Source organism: Lolium rigidum, chromosome 2, assembly GCF_022539505.1.
Source record: "Lolium rigidum isolate FL_2022 chromosome 2, APGP_CSIRO_Lrig_0.1, whole genome shotgun sequence".
NCBI lineage: Eukaryota > Viridiplantae > Streptophyta > Magnoliopsida > Poales > Poaceae > Lolium > Lolium rigidum.
The window spans coordinates 11,284,808-11,302,641 of NC_061509.1; the positions used below are offsets into that span (position 1 = coordinate 11,284,808).

The window sequence follows — 17,834 nt, forward strand, 5'->3', positions numbered from 1 at the left end:
TCCATTGGTGAATTTTCTTACCAGCATTAGCATAGGTTTAGGACAATTATTTGTGCAAGATTTAAAAAAAAATTCTCACTGCAAATCGTTGGATATGTATATTCATGAAGTTTTTTCTTTCTTTCAGGGGGTGTATGCAGATGAATTTTCCATCAACCAGGACTGACTAATGTACATACACCTTTGTTTTGCAAGCACGTACTGCTTTGTTATGCACTAGCTTTTAATACTATATTATAATTAGTACCGCAAAAGCAGTGATAATAAGCATGGATAAAAAGGGAATCAACCTTTTGAAATCTAATTCCCACAATTGAATGTTGTTTGCAAGAGTGGTGTAGGGATAAAAGCTTTAATGCACTTCAGTTTTTGATTCATTTTCACGCTACTTACCACGACCTAATAATAAGTTCTTATGCCTCCGGTATCTATGGGGCATGGATTTAAGTATGTGAAAACATGCATATGCCCCTTGGGTGTAGAAAAATCTATTAACATCCAAGAACAAAATTGGATTATTAACTTCTCTCAACCTTGATTCAATTAAAATGACATGTTGATAGATGTTTTTTAGTCCTATCATTATCAATAAATTTGAATGGTATAATTGGATGTAAAGAGTATTTAAACTCTGGTGATGTGTGCCTTCCTGTTAGGCTGGTGCCAATGGGGGCGGTAGTGGAGGCGGTATCGCCCGGCTTAGGGCGGGAGGCGGGCGGGAGAGGGGCGAGAGGCTAGCGGCGGGCGGTGGCGCTGGCGCCCGGCGGTAGGGGGCGGTACCGCCCGCCTATAGCCCGCGTTGGAGGCGAGAGCGGGGCGAGAGGGAGGCGATAGCGGTGCTAGTGGGGGCGGTAGGGAGGCGGGAGGGAGGAGAGAGAAGTGAGAGTGGAGACTATAGCCCATGCATTGGCAAGATGGGGTGAGAGTAGGGTGAGAGTGGGGTGAGAGTGAGAGAAAAGCTGACGTGGCGGGGCGGGAGTCGGGCGGTGCATTGGCACCAGCCTTAGGGCTCTATTACACTTAAACAAGGGCAGGTGCTCGAGCAGCTAGACTAGGAGTTCGTGCATTCATGGGTCAGATCTTACAGAAAATCTGTAGGCAAACAAGATTACCCAATATAGTACTATAATGCATTGTTCTTGTTTGACTTTGTTCTCTTAAAAGCTCGACCATGTCATGTTGTACATTATCTGTGCAACCTTCAGTTATGTTTTCTTTACCTGACACGAACCACACAATTATCATTTTCTAACATTTTCTTGTTCCCTGACTTCATTCAGAATAGCTCACAACGGTTTTCAATATTGTACAAAAGCATGACCAGTGGCGAAGCCATACCAACCAAGTAGCCTGGGAAAGCAGGAAGGCTCATGGCCGATGGATTGTTGCCCGTGGAAACTCTAGATTAAATCGTCATTACGTGTAATAATCCCAACGAACAATCATGAGCAAAGCCTGGGCAGGTGGCCAGGTTTGCCGGGCTGAAGCTCCGCCACTGATCATGACTCTTCAGCAGAAACAAATATAAAACGAGAGAAGATGTCAGGCACCGAATATGGAGGCATCTTGACGGTGCGTTGAAGATAAATATATCATTGGTCATTTTCATTCTCGGTATATGATTTATCCCCTAACTTCTGTTGTCATTACAAACCATTTTTTTAGTTGTACTCTTTCATTGACACATCCATAAAGGTTTCCCACCTTAGTTTCTTCTTCTGCTGAACTATCAGGGTGTGTGGATGGTTGTAGTGACATTTTGGTATAAACATCTGTATTCTTTTGCAAAATTGAGGTTAATTTCTGAAACTTGAAGGAGCTATCCTCATTTGCATAAGTATAAAGATGAATGGTGATGAAAGCTAATTATTTCAAGTACCTGGACAATTGATTTTTGTACAAAAGGTTCTGTGATGATCAGTACAGCTATTAGAAAAATTAAAAATATTTGAACAGTCTTTTAGTTTGAATTATGTATGTATGCAGAGTTTGGTGGTTGGATGTTATATTCATAGAGATCAATCGTATCAATCGTATCATCTCAGTGCAGTTTTGACGAGTGTTATATGTACCAGCAGCCAAAGATGTGAGGAACCATCATTGCGTGGAGAGGAATTGGGTGCATTGGAGCTCGAGAAAATGAGGATGCATCATGGCCAAGCCTACAATCTGGGCATCGTCTTGCCACCTGCAGGGGTTGCGTGACATCAAGATACATTGCCTAGACTCAGACATTTATAGCAACTCATGTGTTGAGGCATGGGTGTACGGCATACTCACACCGTCCCATGAAACATGTCGGAAGTTTATCTAAATTCAGATGTATCTAGACAATATTTAGTGTCTAGATACATTTAAATTTAGACAAATTTCCGACATGTTTTATGGGACGGAGGAAGTAGTATATATTAATCAATTTCTATATTTATTTTTGGTGGTTGCTTAGCAACACATAAGTGACTTGAAAATGGATGAATTGATATTACATGGTGGGAATTGACAGGTGCGCCATACTTGACATTCATGGTTGCAAAGTAAATAACTATTTGTGTAATTTATCTTTTTATATAATTTATTTATATATTTGCTCCTCTTAAAGTTAAACATGAACCGTAGCAACGCACGGGCATTCAACTAGTACCTAATAATAAAGGAGCTCTAAAATGTTTTGTTAATAACATTTTTTGGACAGTTTTACCCTCCCACCGCAGTACATAATACGCACCATGTCATTACATACCGTTTTGTTTTGTTTTTTCACATCCCGATCAAGGGCCAAGCAACCGACGCTTGGTCCAACATTTTTTGTCTCAATTTTACCCTTAGTTGCCCTGTCTGAGGTAGCAAGTATTACAATGTGTGCCACCGCTGAGCGAAAACGGTTCACCCCGATTGATTGCTGGCGCTGGGTAGTCGTCTGTCACACTGGGACGGGCCATACCGGCATCAAGCAATGGGCCACGAGCCAATTCTGCGCTTGGAGGGGTCGTAACCTACAATAACCAATGGGCCACGAGCCAATTCCATTGTTAATAGAAATTACGAAAGTATTTGCAGTCAATTAACTAAATCGGGTTGAATACGACCGGTTTATATACTTCTAATTCAGCTGGAATGCCTGCGAGGCGAATCAACAATAAGTAGCACCATTGATTGGTCCCTGGTGTATCGAAATATAAATCGACCCTCAGAGAAAGTACCGAATGAAAGATGGGGGAGCTTGGCCACGAGCCGGCGGCGATCGATGATGGCGCCTGGGTTGCCGAAAAAGAGCGGAAAGGAAACAAAGAGAGGGAGGAAGCAGATGCGGTGGCACATCAGCTGGAGAGGGGCAAAGGAAGGGTGTTTGGTCCCTCGATTGAAGGGATGCGGCTACAGCGGAGGCGCCAGGCGCGGCCTGGTGCAGACGCGGCGCGCTTGTGAGGTGAGGAGCGACGGGAACGAGAAGGGGAACCTCGGGACATCCTCGGGCGGAGGAGGCCAACGGCGGCGGCTCGCAGACGTTGGAGCCCGCGCCCGCAGCGGCGAGCATGAAACTGTAGCAGCCAGCCAACAGGGAGTGCGGCAGCGAGAGAGGCGCTGCGGGGCGGCTCGAGGAGGCGGAGTGGGGCATTCGTGGAATATGTTGTTTTATCTTTTAGCCAAACCTTGTGTTAGTCCTTTATGAATTCATGTCAAAATGGCAGGCAAACATCATACTCCCTCCTGCCTCAAAATGTAAGGCGTCTAAGGATTAGTCAAAAGTTACCCTTTTTTTTAAGTTTGACCAAGTTTATACACAAAAATATAAACATTTACATTACTGAATCAACATGAATAGATTGACCATAAAATATATTTTCTTAATATGTCCATTCAATATTGTAGATGTAAATATTTTTAAAAAAATATTTAATCAAAGTTAGTAAAGTTTGACTTTTTACGAGTCCTTAGACGCCTTGCATTTTGGAACAGAGGGAGTATATCCTTTCATTTTGGAAATCCATGTGTCAGCAAAACATGAAACTTGAATTTTAAATTCAATTCAACCAAATGAAATCTTGCGAGGGATTTCAATTTCATTTATACTAAGTGAAAATGATGGCTGCCAAACGAGTTCTAAGAGTAATCGTGATCCAAAACTGGTATCGAAAACCACGTGGTGTCGTCTTCCGTGCGAGAGGATGACGAATACAAAGGAATGTTCTACAGGATGGAGGTGCGAGGAAGAAGAGAAAAGGGATAGACCATACTCGCATGGCCTGCTTGGAATGGTTGTATAACTTTTTTTTTGCGGACAGTTACCGGTACTTAGCTCAAAAAATGGGTGGACACAGATTACACAACCAATCCAAAGAGCCCCAAGAGTTGAGGGTACATGTCGCGTCCTAATCATGTCCTTGGTTTTATTTGGCACTTAATCATGCCCTGATTTAAAACATGATAGTCCCATGATACTTGAGAGTGAAATACTAGCTAGGCTTGGAATGCTCGGGTTACAATTTGTGAAGTAGTCACTTGGGTTCTGCAAAAAACAGTACATAAGTACATAACAGTTCTCAGACGATTAGGAGAATAATGTTACTGTATGTCCCAGGCAATGTTTCTCATTTCAGCAAGTAACAACGGGGATCGTGTCACCACCAGGTCGATGAAAGAATCGGTGAGTACGACCTTGTCGAAATTTTCGTCGTCCAGGACGAACTCGATGCACATGGTTTTCAGATCCGGGCAGTTGTATGTTTCGGCACAGTCCAACAAGGTGGCGACCGTGTCGACCGTCATGTTCTGTAGCAGCTTCAGCGCACACAAAAGCTTCAGCCTGTCAAGGGCATACCGATCTGCCGCGGCAAGAAGAGACAGGAGCGCCTCGTCCTCGCCTTCGTCGTCGTGTCCAAGACCGGCGGGCAGGTTGTCCGTGTACATGAACCGGAGCATCGTCTTGAACGTCTCAGAGTCCATGTCGGGCACCGTGATGATCAGCGACGGCGCGTCGGTGTTGGCCTCGAGCATGTGGCCGCAGAACTGCGCCTTGAAGACCGGTGACCGTGCGGCGAGATTAGCACGGTGGGCACGCAGCGGCGGCGCCTCGTCGCCGCCCACGACGAACGACACGTCCGACAAGGCGGCGGAATCAAGCAGCAGGCAACCGAGTTGATCTCCTATTTCAGAGAGCAGCACGGCTATGCCCTTCTTCTCCTGCAACGGCGGCGCTTCGGCGATCGATGTGGGCGTATCGCCGTCGAGAACAGAGACAGCACACATGACCGTGACCCGGCCATTGCTCCAGGCGTACTCGCCGAGGTCGCCCCGGTGGATGAACCGGGCGAATCCCGACCGCTCGTACTCGCCGGGTCTATGGTTACTGTAGACAAGCACGGTCCTCCGACGCGAGAAGCACGACGGCCCGACAACCTGGTCGCTGCCCGTAATGGCGGCGTCAAAGATGACCGTGACGAAGTTCTTACCATCGCTGATGAGCTCCAGGCACACGGACACGAAGCCGTCCACGTCTTCCGGCGTGCAGGCCATCCGCCACTCGTGCCCTCCGGCGGAGACGATGTCGGAGTAGATTGCGCGATCGAAGGGGAGCTCATCCTCATCGATCGGCGAGCACTCGAGTTCGAAGTGGACGACGGCGGAGTTGGACATGATGAGGATCGGTCGAGCTAGGGTGCCAAGTTTCGGATCGATGGAGCACAAGAAGTATCTCAAGAGATCCTGGCCGGCTCGCTGCCTTGGAGCAAATCAATACGGAGTAGTTATTATAATCATCTAGTAAGACTTTGAATCGTATCGGAAACGTTTATTACCCTTCTTGGATTGGAATTGGAAAGGCACGGTCCGGATCAGCCTCAAATTACACTTAGACGTACTCCCTCGGTCCACGTTTAAACATGTCTTTAGTTAAACTTTATAAATTTTGAACAACTCCTTCAAAAAAAGTAGCAATATTTATCACACTAAATTTATTGGATAATTAGGGACAATTTTCATAATTAATTCCAGAATATTAAGCATGACGACAGCAACTACTAACATGTGAAACTCGAACATACTAGATGCATTAATCAACATGAACAGTAGCACGCAGGCCAAACGGTACAACATCCATCGCTAAACAGATTGAGATGTGTCGCACGTACCGATCTGGTGGAGGTGGTGGTGGATGTGTAGCAGATGAAGTCGCAGCAGTAACGTTGTTGATGACGGGGACGACGGGTCGAGGTAGACGGCGTTGAAGAGTACGGTAGGCAGCACCGTCCGACTTAGACGGAAGACGACCCGTGGTGAAGAACTTGAGCAGTCGCGCAGAGCGCTTCCCAAACCTCCCGTATAGGATCGCAAAGGCGAGCGGTTCGGAGACCTGCCCTGGAGTAGGGTATGATGGCGGCGCAAGGTAAGAGAGGTGGAAACCCTAACTCGTGTATATGATGTGTTTCTGCGGTATCCGGGACCGAACCAACTAACTGCGACGCATCGTCTAGGACTCAGAAAGAAAGGAAAGTCTCGGCTTGAGGCTCAATCCACTCACCACGATCGCGACGTGGGCTTATAAGGTGGAACACTCCTATTCTCACTCACTTACTGATGGTGGAACAACCCACCTTATAAGGTGGTCTAACTTCCTTCCAACTTTCCATGTGGGATTAAATTTCCCATCTTTTGCCACTCACTAGTGAGCTGCCACTAAGTTGGGTTCAACTCACATGGGCTGCCACAATATGGGCTTTGGTATTTATAGAAAAATCTAAAATCTAATATAGGCCACTAAAAGTGGATCCAATATTTCAACAAAATTAACGTTGCTAGATTCATCTTGACACGTAGTTTAATAATATACTATATAGCAATCTGATGGCGTGCGCATGTTGCTATATTTGTGTAAAACTTTAATCAAATTGAAAAATATTTAGCTTTCAAAAAAGTAAAACATGTACTTATTCGCGGAGGGATGGAATATCCATAATAATGCATGTGCCGTACATGCCAAAGGGTGTGCCTATGTCTAAGTTGACTGAGATTTTCTTAAGTCTCAGTCAACTCAGAAAAGTGTAACTACAGTTTAAAGAAAAGTGCAACTTAGTTCAGTTGCACATTTCTGTCTGAAAAGTGCAATTGCACTTTTTTAACAGAAAAGTGCAACTCAAAGCACATTTTTGTAATTGACTTAGACTTAAGAAAATCTCAGTTGACTGAGATATAGCAAAATCGCATGTTAAATACTTAAATAGCATGATGCCTTTCGAAAAGTGTTTTTAGCTCCCGAGCTTCAGTGCTCTCGCTATGTTAAAAAAAAATTAAAATGTTTTTACAAGTTATAAAAATCATAAAAATAATTCTGAAGAATGTCATTGATACATCCCACAATCATGCAAAATCCCAATCCAAAATTGTTTTTATTTTGAGCTAGAGAAAAATGACAAAATCTGATATGTTTTTGAGATTTGAAAATGACTACTCAGATCTACAATTTTGTCATTTTTGTGTAGCTCAAAATATTAAGTATTTGAAATTTAGTTTTTGCACGTTTGTGGGATACATCATTGACTATCTGTGGATTTTTTCCCTGAATTTTTTAAAACTAAAAAATATGAATTTTTTATTTTTTTGAAAACGAGGTCACCGGTGCCCATGTGCACCAAATCTCTGTCCGATGCCTTTATATAACGAAAGCTAACACAATTTAATTTGGGGCCTTTATAAATAACATGATACTTCTATAGCTCCTGGGACCTTTTTTTATAAAAAAATATCCGAACACAAGGACGGCTGAATGGATGAGCATAACCGATGAAGCGATATCGGTATGAACAAGCATGACCGTCATTTTGTTCCGTAGAACTCTTGAAAATCCGCCCGGCCGATTTGGACGAAGTGTACCCGTATCATGCGAGCCCTGCTCCGGTGCTCCCTCTAAACAAAGTTGAAGGATTATAGTTGTTTTTTTTCTGTGTTGGATCCACCGAAACACATATTGAACCCATGTGTACCCGTCAATATTGATACGGTATGTATACCTCGCGTAAGAAAAAAAAAAGAGGTCACATGACCAGTTAACGATCTCATCCGCCTAAGTACCGCCCCACGTCGTACAAAAACGAGGTACAACACAATGCGGACCATATGGACATGTGCAGGTTGTACGGATGGTGGACATACACTGAAATTACGATCGTTCCACTGACGAACATGTATGAAAAGATCTTCAACGTTGTTGTGTTTGACGAGCCCAAAAAATTTCCACGGGAGGAGCACCGGAGCAGAAGTGGTATCATGCGTATACATATGTTGCCGATGAGTCTACATCTGAGTTTTCTCTGCTGTATGTACCTTGCTTGCACACGAATAACTTCCGTTGTGATAAATTCAGATCTGAATCATTTTTTTTTGTTCTTTCGTTTGTCTTGGAAATTTTTCGTCGGAATTTTTTGCGGTCTGTGGGGCAATATCTTTTGGACGATGTTGGGCGTCCCCTAGTGGTTAGAATTTCCAGCCCCCAGGTTCAGGAGGCGACACGTGTCCCTGTACATGGTTAACGGACAACCCACCCCGCGTTGGCACCTCTTCTTCTCTCCCATGGAAAACTCTGCCGCCGTCGACTCATGTCCCTGATGCCATTCTCTAACCCAATCGTCGCTAGAGAAGGTTCTCGCCGCCACCAGAGAATATGTTGTCGCCGGAAAAGTCGCCGCCGCCGGAGAAGACATTGTTGCCTACGTAGCAATGTTGGACACCCCTTGTAGCAGAGCCTTCCGCCGCTGGTAGCAGAGCGCCCCACCGCTTGCAGCAAAAAGGCATTTAGCCGGAGAAGTCATCGCCGGAGAAACCCTCACCGCTCGTAGCAAAGGCGTCGACCACATGTAGCAAAAGACGGGTGCCTATTGTAGCAAGGCCTCCCGCCTCTTGTAGCAACTAGACCCACCGCCGGTAGCAAGGCCATCCTTCCTGATGCGGCCTAAGGCCACGTGTGTTGCCCGATCTCATGAATTGACCGAGGGAAAGGCGGAGGAGAGGAAGAACACGAAGAACGTGGCGAAGAACACGATGAACACACGCGAACGCACGCAACACAACCCGATACAATTCGGTTTACTCCCGATAGCCCGAACCACTATCCCGATAGAATCCCTCAAGGAGAGACACGATGTAGAATCCCCGAGAGAAAGACCGATATATGATCTATGGAGTCACACGAGTGAGAGACCGCGGTAGAATCACAAGTGCGAAAGATAAATCATATAAGGAGTGCCTTGATACAACTCATAGATTTGTGTCTAAGAGAGGAGGGGGTTTCCCTAATCCCGAAGGGATGGTGGAGGCATAAGCCAAGTTCTCACTCAAGTTATGTCTTTTTAATGAAGGGGGAGGTGGGAGCCTATATATAGGGAGCCACTAAGGAGGGGTAGTTTAGGCATACAAAGAGCATAATGGGATGGTTTAGATTATGAGCTTCGTAGTGGGGACGGCGGTGTCGGCGTAGGCATGGCGACAGTGCCGTCTTCCTCCGGCGTCGAGCAGGGTGGCAGTGCTGGCCATTCCGTGGCGGTAGTGCCGGCCTTCCTAGACGCATCTCCTTCTTCCGTCTTCTCTTCCATGCCTCCGTGATATCGGCCTTGCGTCCTTGGGTCTCCATGGCATCCTCCCTTCCCTCCGTACTTGTCGTCGAGTTCCTATCATCGAGATGTGACGGAGTATGAAGTAGTATATCGTCCCAAATAGGCGATTCGAGGCACGCGTAAAGGAGAAGATTCACCTTTGCGTGTCGTCTTGGCGATGAAGCACATGATGCGGTGAAGACCGAAGGTCGCCCCGTATCATCTCCCCCACTTGAAAAAGAGTCGTCCTCGACGATAAATCTTCATGAATGTGTAGAGGAGGTAGATGACACCAACGCTTGAATGTCTCTTCACTTGTCAAGAGCCCTATCAATAGCACAAGAAAAGCAAAGGAGCAATCAAAGCGTAGCAAAAGTTCAATGTATTTAGGAAGAGGGCGCAAGTAGAAGGAGGTCACCTTATCAAAGTGTCGGTGTGCTCTCATTGAGAGATCTTGTGTAGTGGAAGTGTGCGGGCAAAACCACTCATTGGAGCTCACTTGTATCATGCTCTCAAGAGCTCTTTTTGTCAACTCGTGCTCAATCGAGGTTGACATTGGAATTTGGGTACCTACACACATGTTAGACAACAAGAACAACGTGTGTGCATGGTATATGAATACATCATCCATCATGATGCACCATTTCTTTTGCACATCACCATTAGCGGGAAGCAAGATATTATAGTAAACATGGTGAATATGTGGGGAAAACTTAGGAACATGCTCAACATGGATATATGCAAAGTCTCCAAAAGGTGAGAGAGCTATGGGGGCAATCTCATTCACAAGCATATTAACATCATTGCAAACCAAGCATTGGAAAGAGAAAGTGTTCAACATTTTGGTTGCATTAATGGGAGAGTATTGCAAGCATGTAGCACAAAACATGTTCAACATTTTATCATTGTTTTCGACAAACCTAGGGAAAGAGCAATTGTTCATCAAGGTTGTCACAACACAAGCATTATCATTTTCATTGCAAGCAATACATGGGAAAGAGAAATTGTTCGACATATTGCAAGCAATAGGAGAGAAAGTGAAACTCTCATAGCATGGCATGGACATATTATCATAAGCAACTAATTCCACATGATCAACAATAGTGGTATCACAAGTATCACAAGGGAAAGTGAAAGAAACATATGACATAGCAATAGAATCATCCAACTCATGCAAGCACTCACAAATCATCATGTCCACTACTGGGATCATGGCATCATCAACACCCATATAGGTACCTTTGTAGTCCCACTCATATGAGGTAGGTGTTGTGGAAGAGGTAGGCTCGATGTGGCCTCCATGTTCATCTTCAATCAAGCATGGTGTGATATCATCATCTTCATGCACCATGTACATCTTCTCCATGATCGGCGTCTCGTCATCCATGGAACCTAATGAGACACAAGGAAACACACTAGAGGTAGAGGGTAAGATGTTAGAATTGAAAATGGCCTCACATGACCTATCAACTACCACTCTCATCTCACTTGGTGTATCACTCATGCTCTCGAAGTGGAGGTACTCATCAAGCTCACATATAGTGGAGTCACTCATCTCACATATAGTGGAGTCGCTCATCTCACATATAGTGGAATCCCTCATCTCCATGGCAATGGCGTCGCCGATGTCCGAGCAACCTAGCAAAGAGGAAGACAACACAAGAGGAGTAGAGGTTAAGTTGTTAGAAATCGAAACATCCTCACTCGACTTATGGTGTGTATCTCTCTTGCTCTCAAGGTGTTTGAAGTATGCGTTGCACTCGGCTTTATCTTTGGGTGTCATTTGGGCTTCTCGAGCATCTAGCTCGGCGAAGTATGCTCTCATCTCGGCTTGCTCTTGTGGGGTCATCATGTATATATCTCACTAGGTAAGGTGTATGTGTATGTGGTGGAAGGAAAGCTACACAAGTATCAAACCTTTCAAGAAAATATCGGGGAAATGGTTCAAGTCAAGAGCAAAGTCAAAATGTATCGGGGTTACTCACACACACTTAAAGCACACGCAAAAGGCTAAGAACTCTATATGTGGTGGGTAAGGGGTGGATAGCAAACGAAAAAGATCAACTGAAAAGTCTATTGTCAAATGTGGGTAAGATCCAAAGTCAAATGTCAAAAGTGATGATCTATGTCAAGGAAACACGGAAACACACACAAGGAGAACAATGGGGTTAGCGCGACCAAGGAAGTGAGCAAGTGACAAAGATGGTCCTAACGAAGACTATATGCTCGGTGTCACGCCAACACAAGAGAGACCGTAGCTCGGTTGCATAAGAGGGAAGCAACAAGATTTGCACAAGATGTCACTCTTCTCTTTTCGCTCTTAGTGCTTACAAGCTTTGCACTCCTTTGTATCGGTGGACACACACTCGTTTTCTATTTATTTTTCTTTTTCTCCTTTTTTTCACTCTTTTTTTTTCTATATGCTTAGAAGCTTTATTTTTCTCTATATGTCACACTTTTTCTTCTTTTGTGTATCTTTCTCACCGAGCTTGCTTTGGAGCTTCGCTCAACACGACGCACACACACAAACCCTCTCACGGTCGTGACACTTGTGCAATGCTTCGCAACACTCGGAAAGCCACTCTCAATGGGATAGGTACACAAAGAAAGAAACGGGGCTACAAGGGGTGAGGGGTGCAAGTTATACCTATTGACGTTAGGCGGTGTCAAGCACATGAACTTGCGATGGCGAAGTGGTGGTGACGATGGTGTCGAAGATGCGCCGGAATCCGGGGTGCCGATACCGTTGTCGCGGTGTTGATGTAGGCGCGGAAGCGGTTCTCACGGTCCAAGGGCACTCCAAAACGGAAACCGGGCAAATTAAGTCAATGCCCGAAAAGTAGGGTCAAAACGAGTGGTCAAAAGTTGGTGTCCAAAAATCGTCAAAAATTAGACGTAGACTATGTAGAGTCGTTGGAGGGTGTTGTTAAAGTTTGGAGTCAAACGGGCGCCGAAAAGTTGTCAAAATTTGGAGCAAAAAATGAGTTAGAATTAGCCAAAACTGGGTCAAACCGGTCCAGAATCCGGTCAAACCGGATCTGGGACTGGCGCGCCCGGTCCAAACCGGGCCCCGGACCGGATGGAGGCCCTGTATTGCACCGGTTGGCACCGGCCTGGGATCCGGTTTCGACCGGATGGCCCGGTCAGCAATCCGGTTGACCGGCGCGCGTTGGTGCTTGTCCGATGGTGAGCTGCGCGCAGCGCTGGCGGGAGCGGGCGGCCTGAGCAGATGGTGGCGGCAGGCGGCGCTATGGGCACGGCAGGGGCGCGAATGAGCAGGGCAGGCTCGGGGCCAGGGGCGGCGGGTGCGGAGGTGGGTCTGCAGGCCAAGGCGTGCGGCGTGGTGAGGGAACAGCGGGGCGAGCTGGTGGCGCTAGCGCGCTGCGGCCAGGGAGGATGCGAGGTGGAGGCGGCCTGGTCGAGCGAGCACGGCGGCGTGAGCAGGGCCAGGGCGAGGCTGGGCGCTGCGCGCGGGCCTGGGCGAGGCGGCGTGGTGGCTTGCCGGCAACGAGCTGGTGGAGGAGCAAGCGTGAGCTGGGCGGGGCGCAGCGTGTACGCGGGCGGGAGATGGCCAGGGGCTAGCTGCTCCTTTGGCTGTGTTGACCAGCTCGTGAATACGAACTGTTCTTGCTGTTCTTCGCGGAAACCAGCCAAAAACTGCTCAGATTCGCGTTAAATTGGAAGAATTGGAGCACGAAAATTGGGGAAAACATAGATCAGCACTAGTAACACCAGATCTGTGGACCAAAACCACAAAAAACGCAACAAATTCGCAGATCAAATTTCGAGCTATTTTTTGGGGCAATTTTTTGGGAAATTTTTTTGGGCGAAATTGGAGAGATTTGGGGGTCAAATTCGTGGCAACCTTTGCTCTGATACCATATGATGCGGCCTAAGGCCACGTGTGTTGCCCGATCTCACGAATTGACCGAGGGAAAGGCGGAGGAGAGGAAGAACACGAAGAACGTGGCGAAGAACACGATGAATACACGCGAACGCACGCAACACAACCCGATACAATTCGGTTTACTCCCGATAGCCCGAACCACTATCCCGATAGAATCCCTCAAGGAGAGACACGATGTAGAATCCCCGAGAGAAAGACCGATATACGATCTATGGAGTCACACGAGTGAGAGACCGCGGTAGAATCACAAGTGCGAAAGATAAATCATATAAGGAGTGCCTTGATACAACTCATAGATTTGTGTCTAAGAGAGGAGGGGTTTCCCTAATCCCGAAGGGATGGTGGAGGCATAAGCCAAGTTCTCACTCAAGTTATGTCTTTTTAATGAAGGGGAGGTGGGAGCCTATATATAGGGAGCCACTAAGGAGGGGTAGTTTAGGCATACAAAGAGCATAATGGGATGGTTTAGATTATGAGCTTCGTAGTGGGGACGGCGGTGTCGGCGTAGGCATGGCGACAGGTGCCGTCTTCCTCCGGCGTCGAGCGGGGTGGCGATGCTTGGCCATTCCGTGGCGGTAGTGCCGGCCTTCCTAGACGCATCTCCTTCTTCCGTCTTCTCTTCCATGCCTCCGTGATATCGGCCTTGCGTCCTTGGGTCTCCATGGCATCCTCCCTTCCCTCCGTACTTGTCGTCGAGTTCCTATCATCGAGATGTGACGGAGTATGAAGTAGTATATCGTCCCAAATAGGCGATTCGAGGCACGCGTAAAGGAGAAGATTCACCTTTGCGTGCCGTCTTGGCGATGAAGCACATGATGCGGTGAAGACCGAAGGTCGCCCCGTATCACTTCCCCTTGTAGCAAAGCTTGGCATCCACGGTAGCAAGCCCTCCCTCCCCTTGTAGGGAACTTGCAATTGGAGAAAAATTTCAGTTTTAATTCAAGTTGCAAACTAAAGTCACAAATGACGGTGCAAATCCAACGTCAGGAGTCTACTGAGCACGAGTTTCGTTCTCAGTCTATCCAGAATTAGCAATTCTGATATCTATTTGATTAATTTTGTTTCGGTTTCAAGTTTCTTTGTTTCCGTTTCAAACATGCGGAAAAAATATATGCGGCATGGTATAACCACGCACGGGTCCGTAACTGGACATTATCTGCTCCGTTTTGAACCCGTCAGAAAGTATGGAAGAGGACCTAATTTATTTGTCCGAGGCCACGGTGAACGAGTTGCATACTGAAACAAACACCTGATAATTTTGAAGCCAAATTAAGTTCTTACAACACCAACTGAAACAGCATATTGGTCGAGTTCTTTGCCTGTGCTAATGGCTGGCACATACGCATGCAACTGCAGCAGAGGTTAGAGAAAGAAAACACACACAATCATGTTTACTCTCCAATATACTAATTCCCATCATTAGCATTAGCATCAGAATCAGCCTCGGGCCATATGCCAACCTCGGAGTAGCCATCCTCCGTGGCGCAGGCCCTGAACATTCCTGACGTGTTGTACACCATGGTAACCTCCCCGGCGGCCGACACGGCCACCAGGCCGACGTCGCCTCTGGGCACGCCTGCTACGACGCGCGCGGCAGCCTCCTTCAGCGGCAGGCCCCGGTGCTCCATCAGGGCGGCCACATCGCGCCCTACCGTGTGCCGGATGATGGACTCGCCCTTGCCCGTGGCAGACACCGCGCAGAGAGGGCTGGCGTAGGTGCCCGCGCCGATGATCGGGGTGTCGCCGATCCTGCCAGCCATCTTGTTCACGAGACCGCCAGTGGACGTCGCCGTCGCCAGGTTGCCGGAGGAGTCGATGGCCACGCAGCCCACCGTGCCGATCCGGCTGTTGTCGTCTGTGGGAGGTTGGGCTTTCATCGGCTGAGTGTAGTCGATCTGAGAAGAAACCAGGAAGTTTACATGAATCAACTGTCTTAAACTAACGATCACGCTCCACTAGCAATTATCTAATGAATTTATGATCTAAAAAATGTGAAATGTAACAATTCTGATTTGGTTCTCCTAAAACAATGGAATAAGGCCGGGGAATAAGGTAGTAGCAGGCAGCTCTCTCCTAAAACATGTCTCTTAATACTATGGTTTTATTCTTTCAGAATGAAAACGGGCATGGTATAATTCATAGTGGTATATGGCATGACAGTATGTTTTTACAGTAAAAAGATAGTAACACATGATCAACTTGCAGACACCTCGTGTATGGACCTAATATTTGTCGGGTCATGTGCAAAGTGAGTCACTTGAGCCATACAGAGGATATGGTATCTAATCGCGTAGCAGTCACCAATTGCGCGGTACTGGACAAGAAAGCAGTGACGGTATATACCTGCACCCTGTTGGCCTGTTTTGCTAGCCTGAGCCTCTCAATATTTTCGTCTGTAATGAAGTGGCCTGGATCCCTGGTCTCCACACCCTGAGAAGTTACCGAGATTAGCTATGATAAATTCTTCTTTAATTTGGATGAAGAACTTGTTTAGTTATGAAAAATAAAACCAGTTAAAAACCTATATACATATGCAAATTATCCTGCAAACAGGCAAATAAAAGGGATAGGAGGGAGTACTAGGATTGGCAATAAATAAATAAATAGCTGCACCTGGTCCCTTGCAAATGCCTCGGCGCCATGGAATCCGAGGTAGATGTGGGGCGTCTTCTCCATGACGAGCCTGGCGAGGGAGATGGCGTTGACGACGGTGGAGAGGCCCGAGACGGCGCCGCACCTCATGGTGTTGCCGTCCATTATGGAGGCCTCCATCTCGACAGTGCCGTCGCTCGTCAGCACGGATCCCTTTCCGGCGTTGAAGTGCGGGCAGTTCTCCAGCTCCCGCACCTACGGTACGTGTGGCGCGCGTAGAAAGATGGATTTGTTAGAACACGTAAGCAACCACTAACTGACTAGGTATTGGTCCGTAGCATTTTCTTTGTTAAAATTCCTAGTAACAGTTTCAATCTGCTCGAGAGCTAGAATATATGGAGAGAGAGAGAGAAGCGGTGGTGATGATGAACGACGGGAAGATTAGGTATACTCCCTGTGTAATGTATACGTACTACGAGCTCGACGACGTCGAGGGCGGTCCGGCCGGCCTGGAGCGCTGCGACGGCGAGGTCAAGAGAGCGGCGGAGCGTCGCCATGCGGGGCTCTCTGCGCTCGGGCGGCAGCGAGCGCGGGATGTCCCCGGCGCCGCCGTGCAGCGCGATCGCCCAACCCATCGATATCGTCCTGGACTTGACTTGGCACTGGCTGTCGAGTCAAGCCACCAGCGCCGTTGCTAATATACTAGTATCAGCGAGCCACGCCACAGGGCCGTCGTCATATATGCTGCGTCAGCCATGGCGCAACAACCAACCAGTCTTGTACGAGTGCGCGGCGCAACAAACAAACGACCCAAAGCATGGGTCATTAAGAAAAGATTAGTGGGTACTGCATCAGCTGCAGCGCTGGACGGCAGATTGGCAACTGCTCGTGCTGCACCTTTCAGCAATGGCCGGATGGATCGGCCGGGCGCCAGCGGATCCTCCTCCCGCTACGGTGGATTAATGTGCCTGCCGCGTGTCGATTCTGCGGTGGACTCGCGAGAATGGGTTCACGTTTCACAACAAGATGCCAAAAAATGTGGCTCACGGACTTCGGGTCACGTTCTAGCCACGTCTCCAGCGGTGCGATGCAAACGAATACAGATGCGCAACAACCGTTTGTAACAGTGCGGTTGAAAAATGGGTCTGCCCCAGGTCCAGCAGCCCGAGCTATCCGCCGAGAGGTAAACGCAGCTCAAATTTGTGTCGCGCTTGCGTCTGCACGGTCGCGCCTCGCGTCCGCGTTGGTCACATTCGGGCACGCTGGATAGTGACAAAGGCAAGCAAAATAATTTCTCATTACTATTGATTGGTTAAAAGGATCATCTTTATAGAAATGGTTAGTTGAGTTAACCTAAACCTATGATGCCGTACCTACTCGTCGTCGCACCGCCTACTACGGTTGGGGTTACTCGCAGTCGTGCAGCCTACTACTGGCCGCTGGAGTGGCCTGAGGAGCCGGTGCCGTCGTTGGAGTGCATCCGGGCAATGCACGCCTTGCGTCGCGCCCGCCGCCAAATGGCCTCGTCGTCCTGCCGCCGCCGGCGTTCGGCGGCCTTGGCCAAAGAGGTGTCCCAGTGGACTCTCTTCGCAACCGCCTCTGCCGTTGATGTTGCCTCCTCTACCAGCACACGTGCTAGCGCCTCCACCGCCTGCAGGTCGGCATGGTAGCGGGCCCTATCCCTAGCCGCTGTCGGCACCACTTCTTTGGGATCATCTGTGGGGACCCCGGACTAGCTGTCCGAAATACCCTGTTAT

At 47.7% G+C, this 17,834-nt stretch overlaps 2 protein-coding genes across 2 annotated transcripts; both read right to left on the reverse strand.

Moving 5' to 3' along the window:
* Nucleotides 1-4,560: 4,560 nt before the first annotated feature.
* LOC124689212 (BTB/POZ and MATH domain-containing protein 1-like) lies at nt 4,561-5,631 on the reverse strand. Its single transcript, XM_047222772.1, has one exon. The coding sequence runs from the start codon at nt 5,629-5,631 to the stop codon at nt 4,561-4,563; it is 1,071 nt and encodes a 356-aa protein (XP_047078728.1).
* Nucleotides 5,632-14,850: 9,219 nt separating this feature from the next.
* On the reverse strand, nt 14,851-16,712 carry LOC124685963 (isoaspartyl peptidase/L-asparaginase 1-like). The gene is made up of 4 exons (XM_047219981.1): nt 16,551-16,712; nt 16,099-16,332; nt 15,829-15,915; nt 14,851-15,380 (listed from the first exon to the last, which is right to left on the reverse strand). Exons 1-4 carry the CDS (start codon nt 16,710-16,712, stop codon nt 14,892-14,894), a joined length of 972 nt encoding a protein of 323 aa, XP_047075937.1. The 3' UTR covers nt 14,851-14,891.
* Nucleotides 16,713-17,834: the final 1,122 nt, after the last annotated feature.

Coding starts and splice junctions, on each gene's coding strand:
- LOC124689212 (XM_047222772.1), bottom strand. CDS start 5,631: ATGTCCAACTCCGCCGTCGTCCACTTCGAACTCGAGTGCTCGCCGATC.
- LOC124685963 (XM_047219981.1), bottom strand. CDS start 16,712: ATGGGTTGGGCGATCGCGCTGCACGGCGGCGCCGGGGACATCCCGCGC. Junction 16,333..16,550: donor TCGACGTCGTCGAGCTCGTA/GTACGTATACAT, acceptor CACGTACCGTAG/GTGCGGGAGCTGGAGAACTG. Junction 15,916..16,098: donor AGGCATTTGCAAGGGACCAG/GTGCAGCTATTT, acceptor GTAACTTCTCAG/GGTGTGGAGACCAGGGATCC.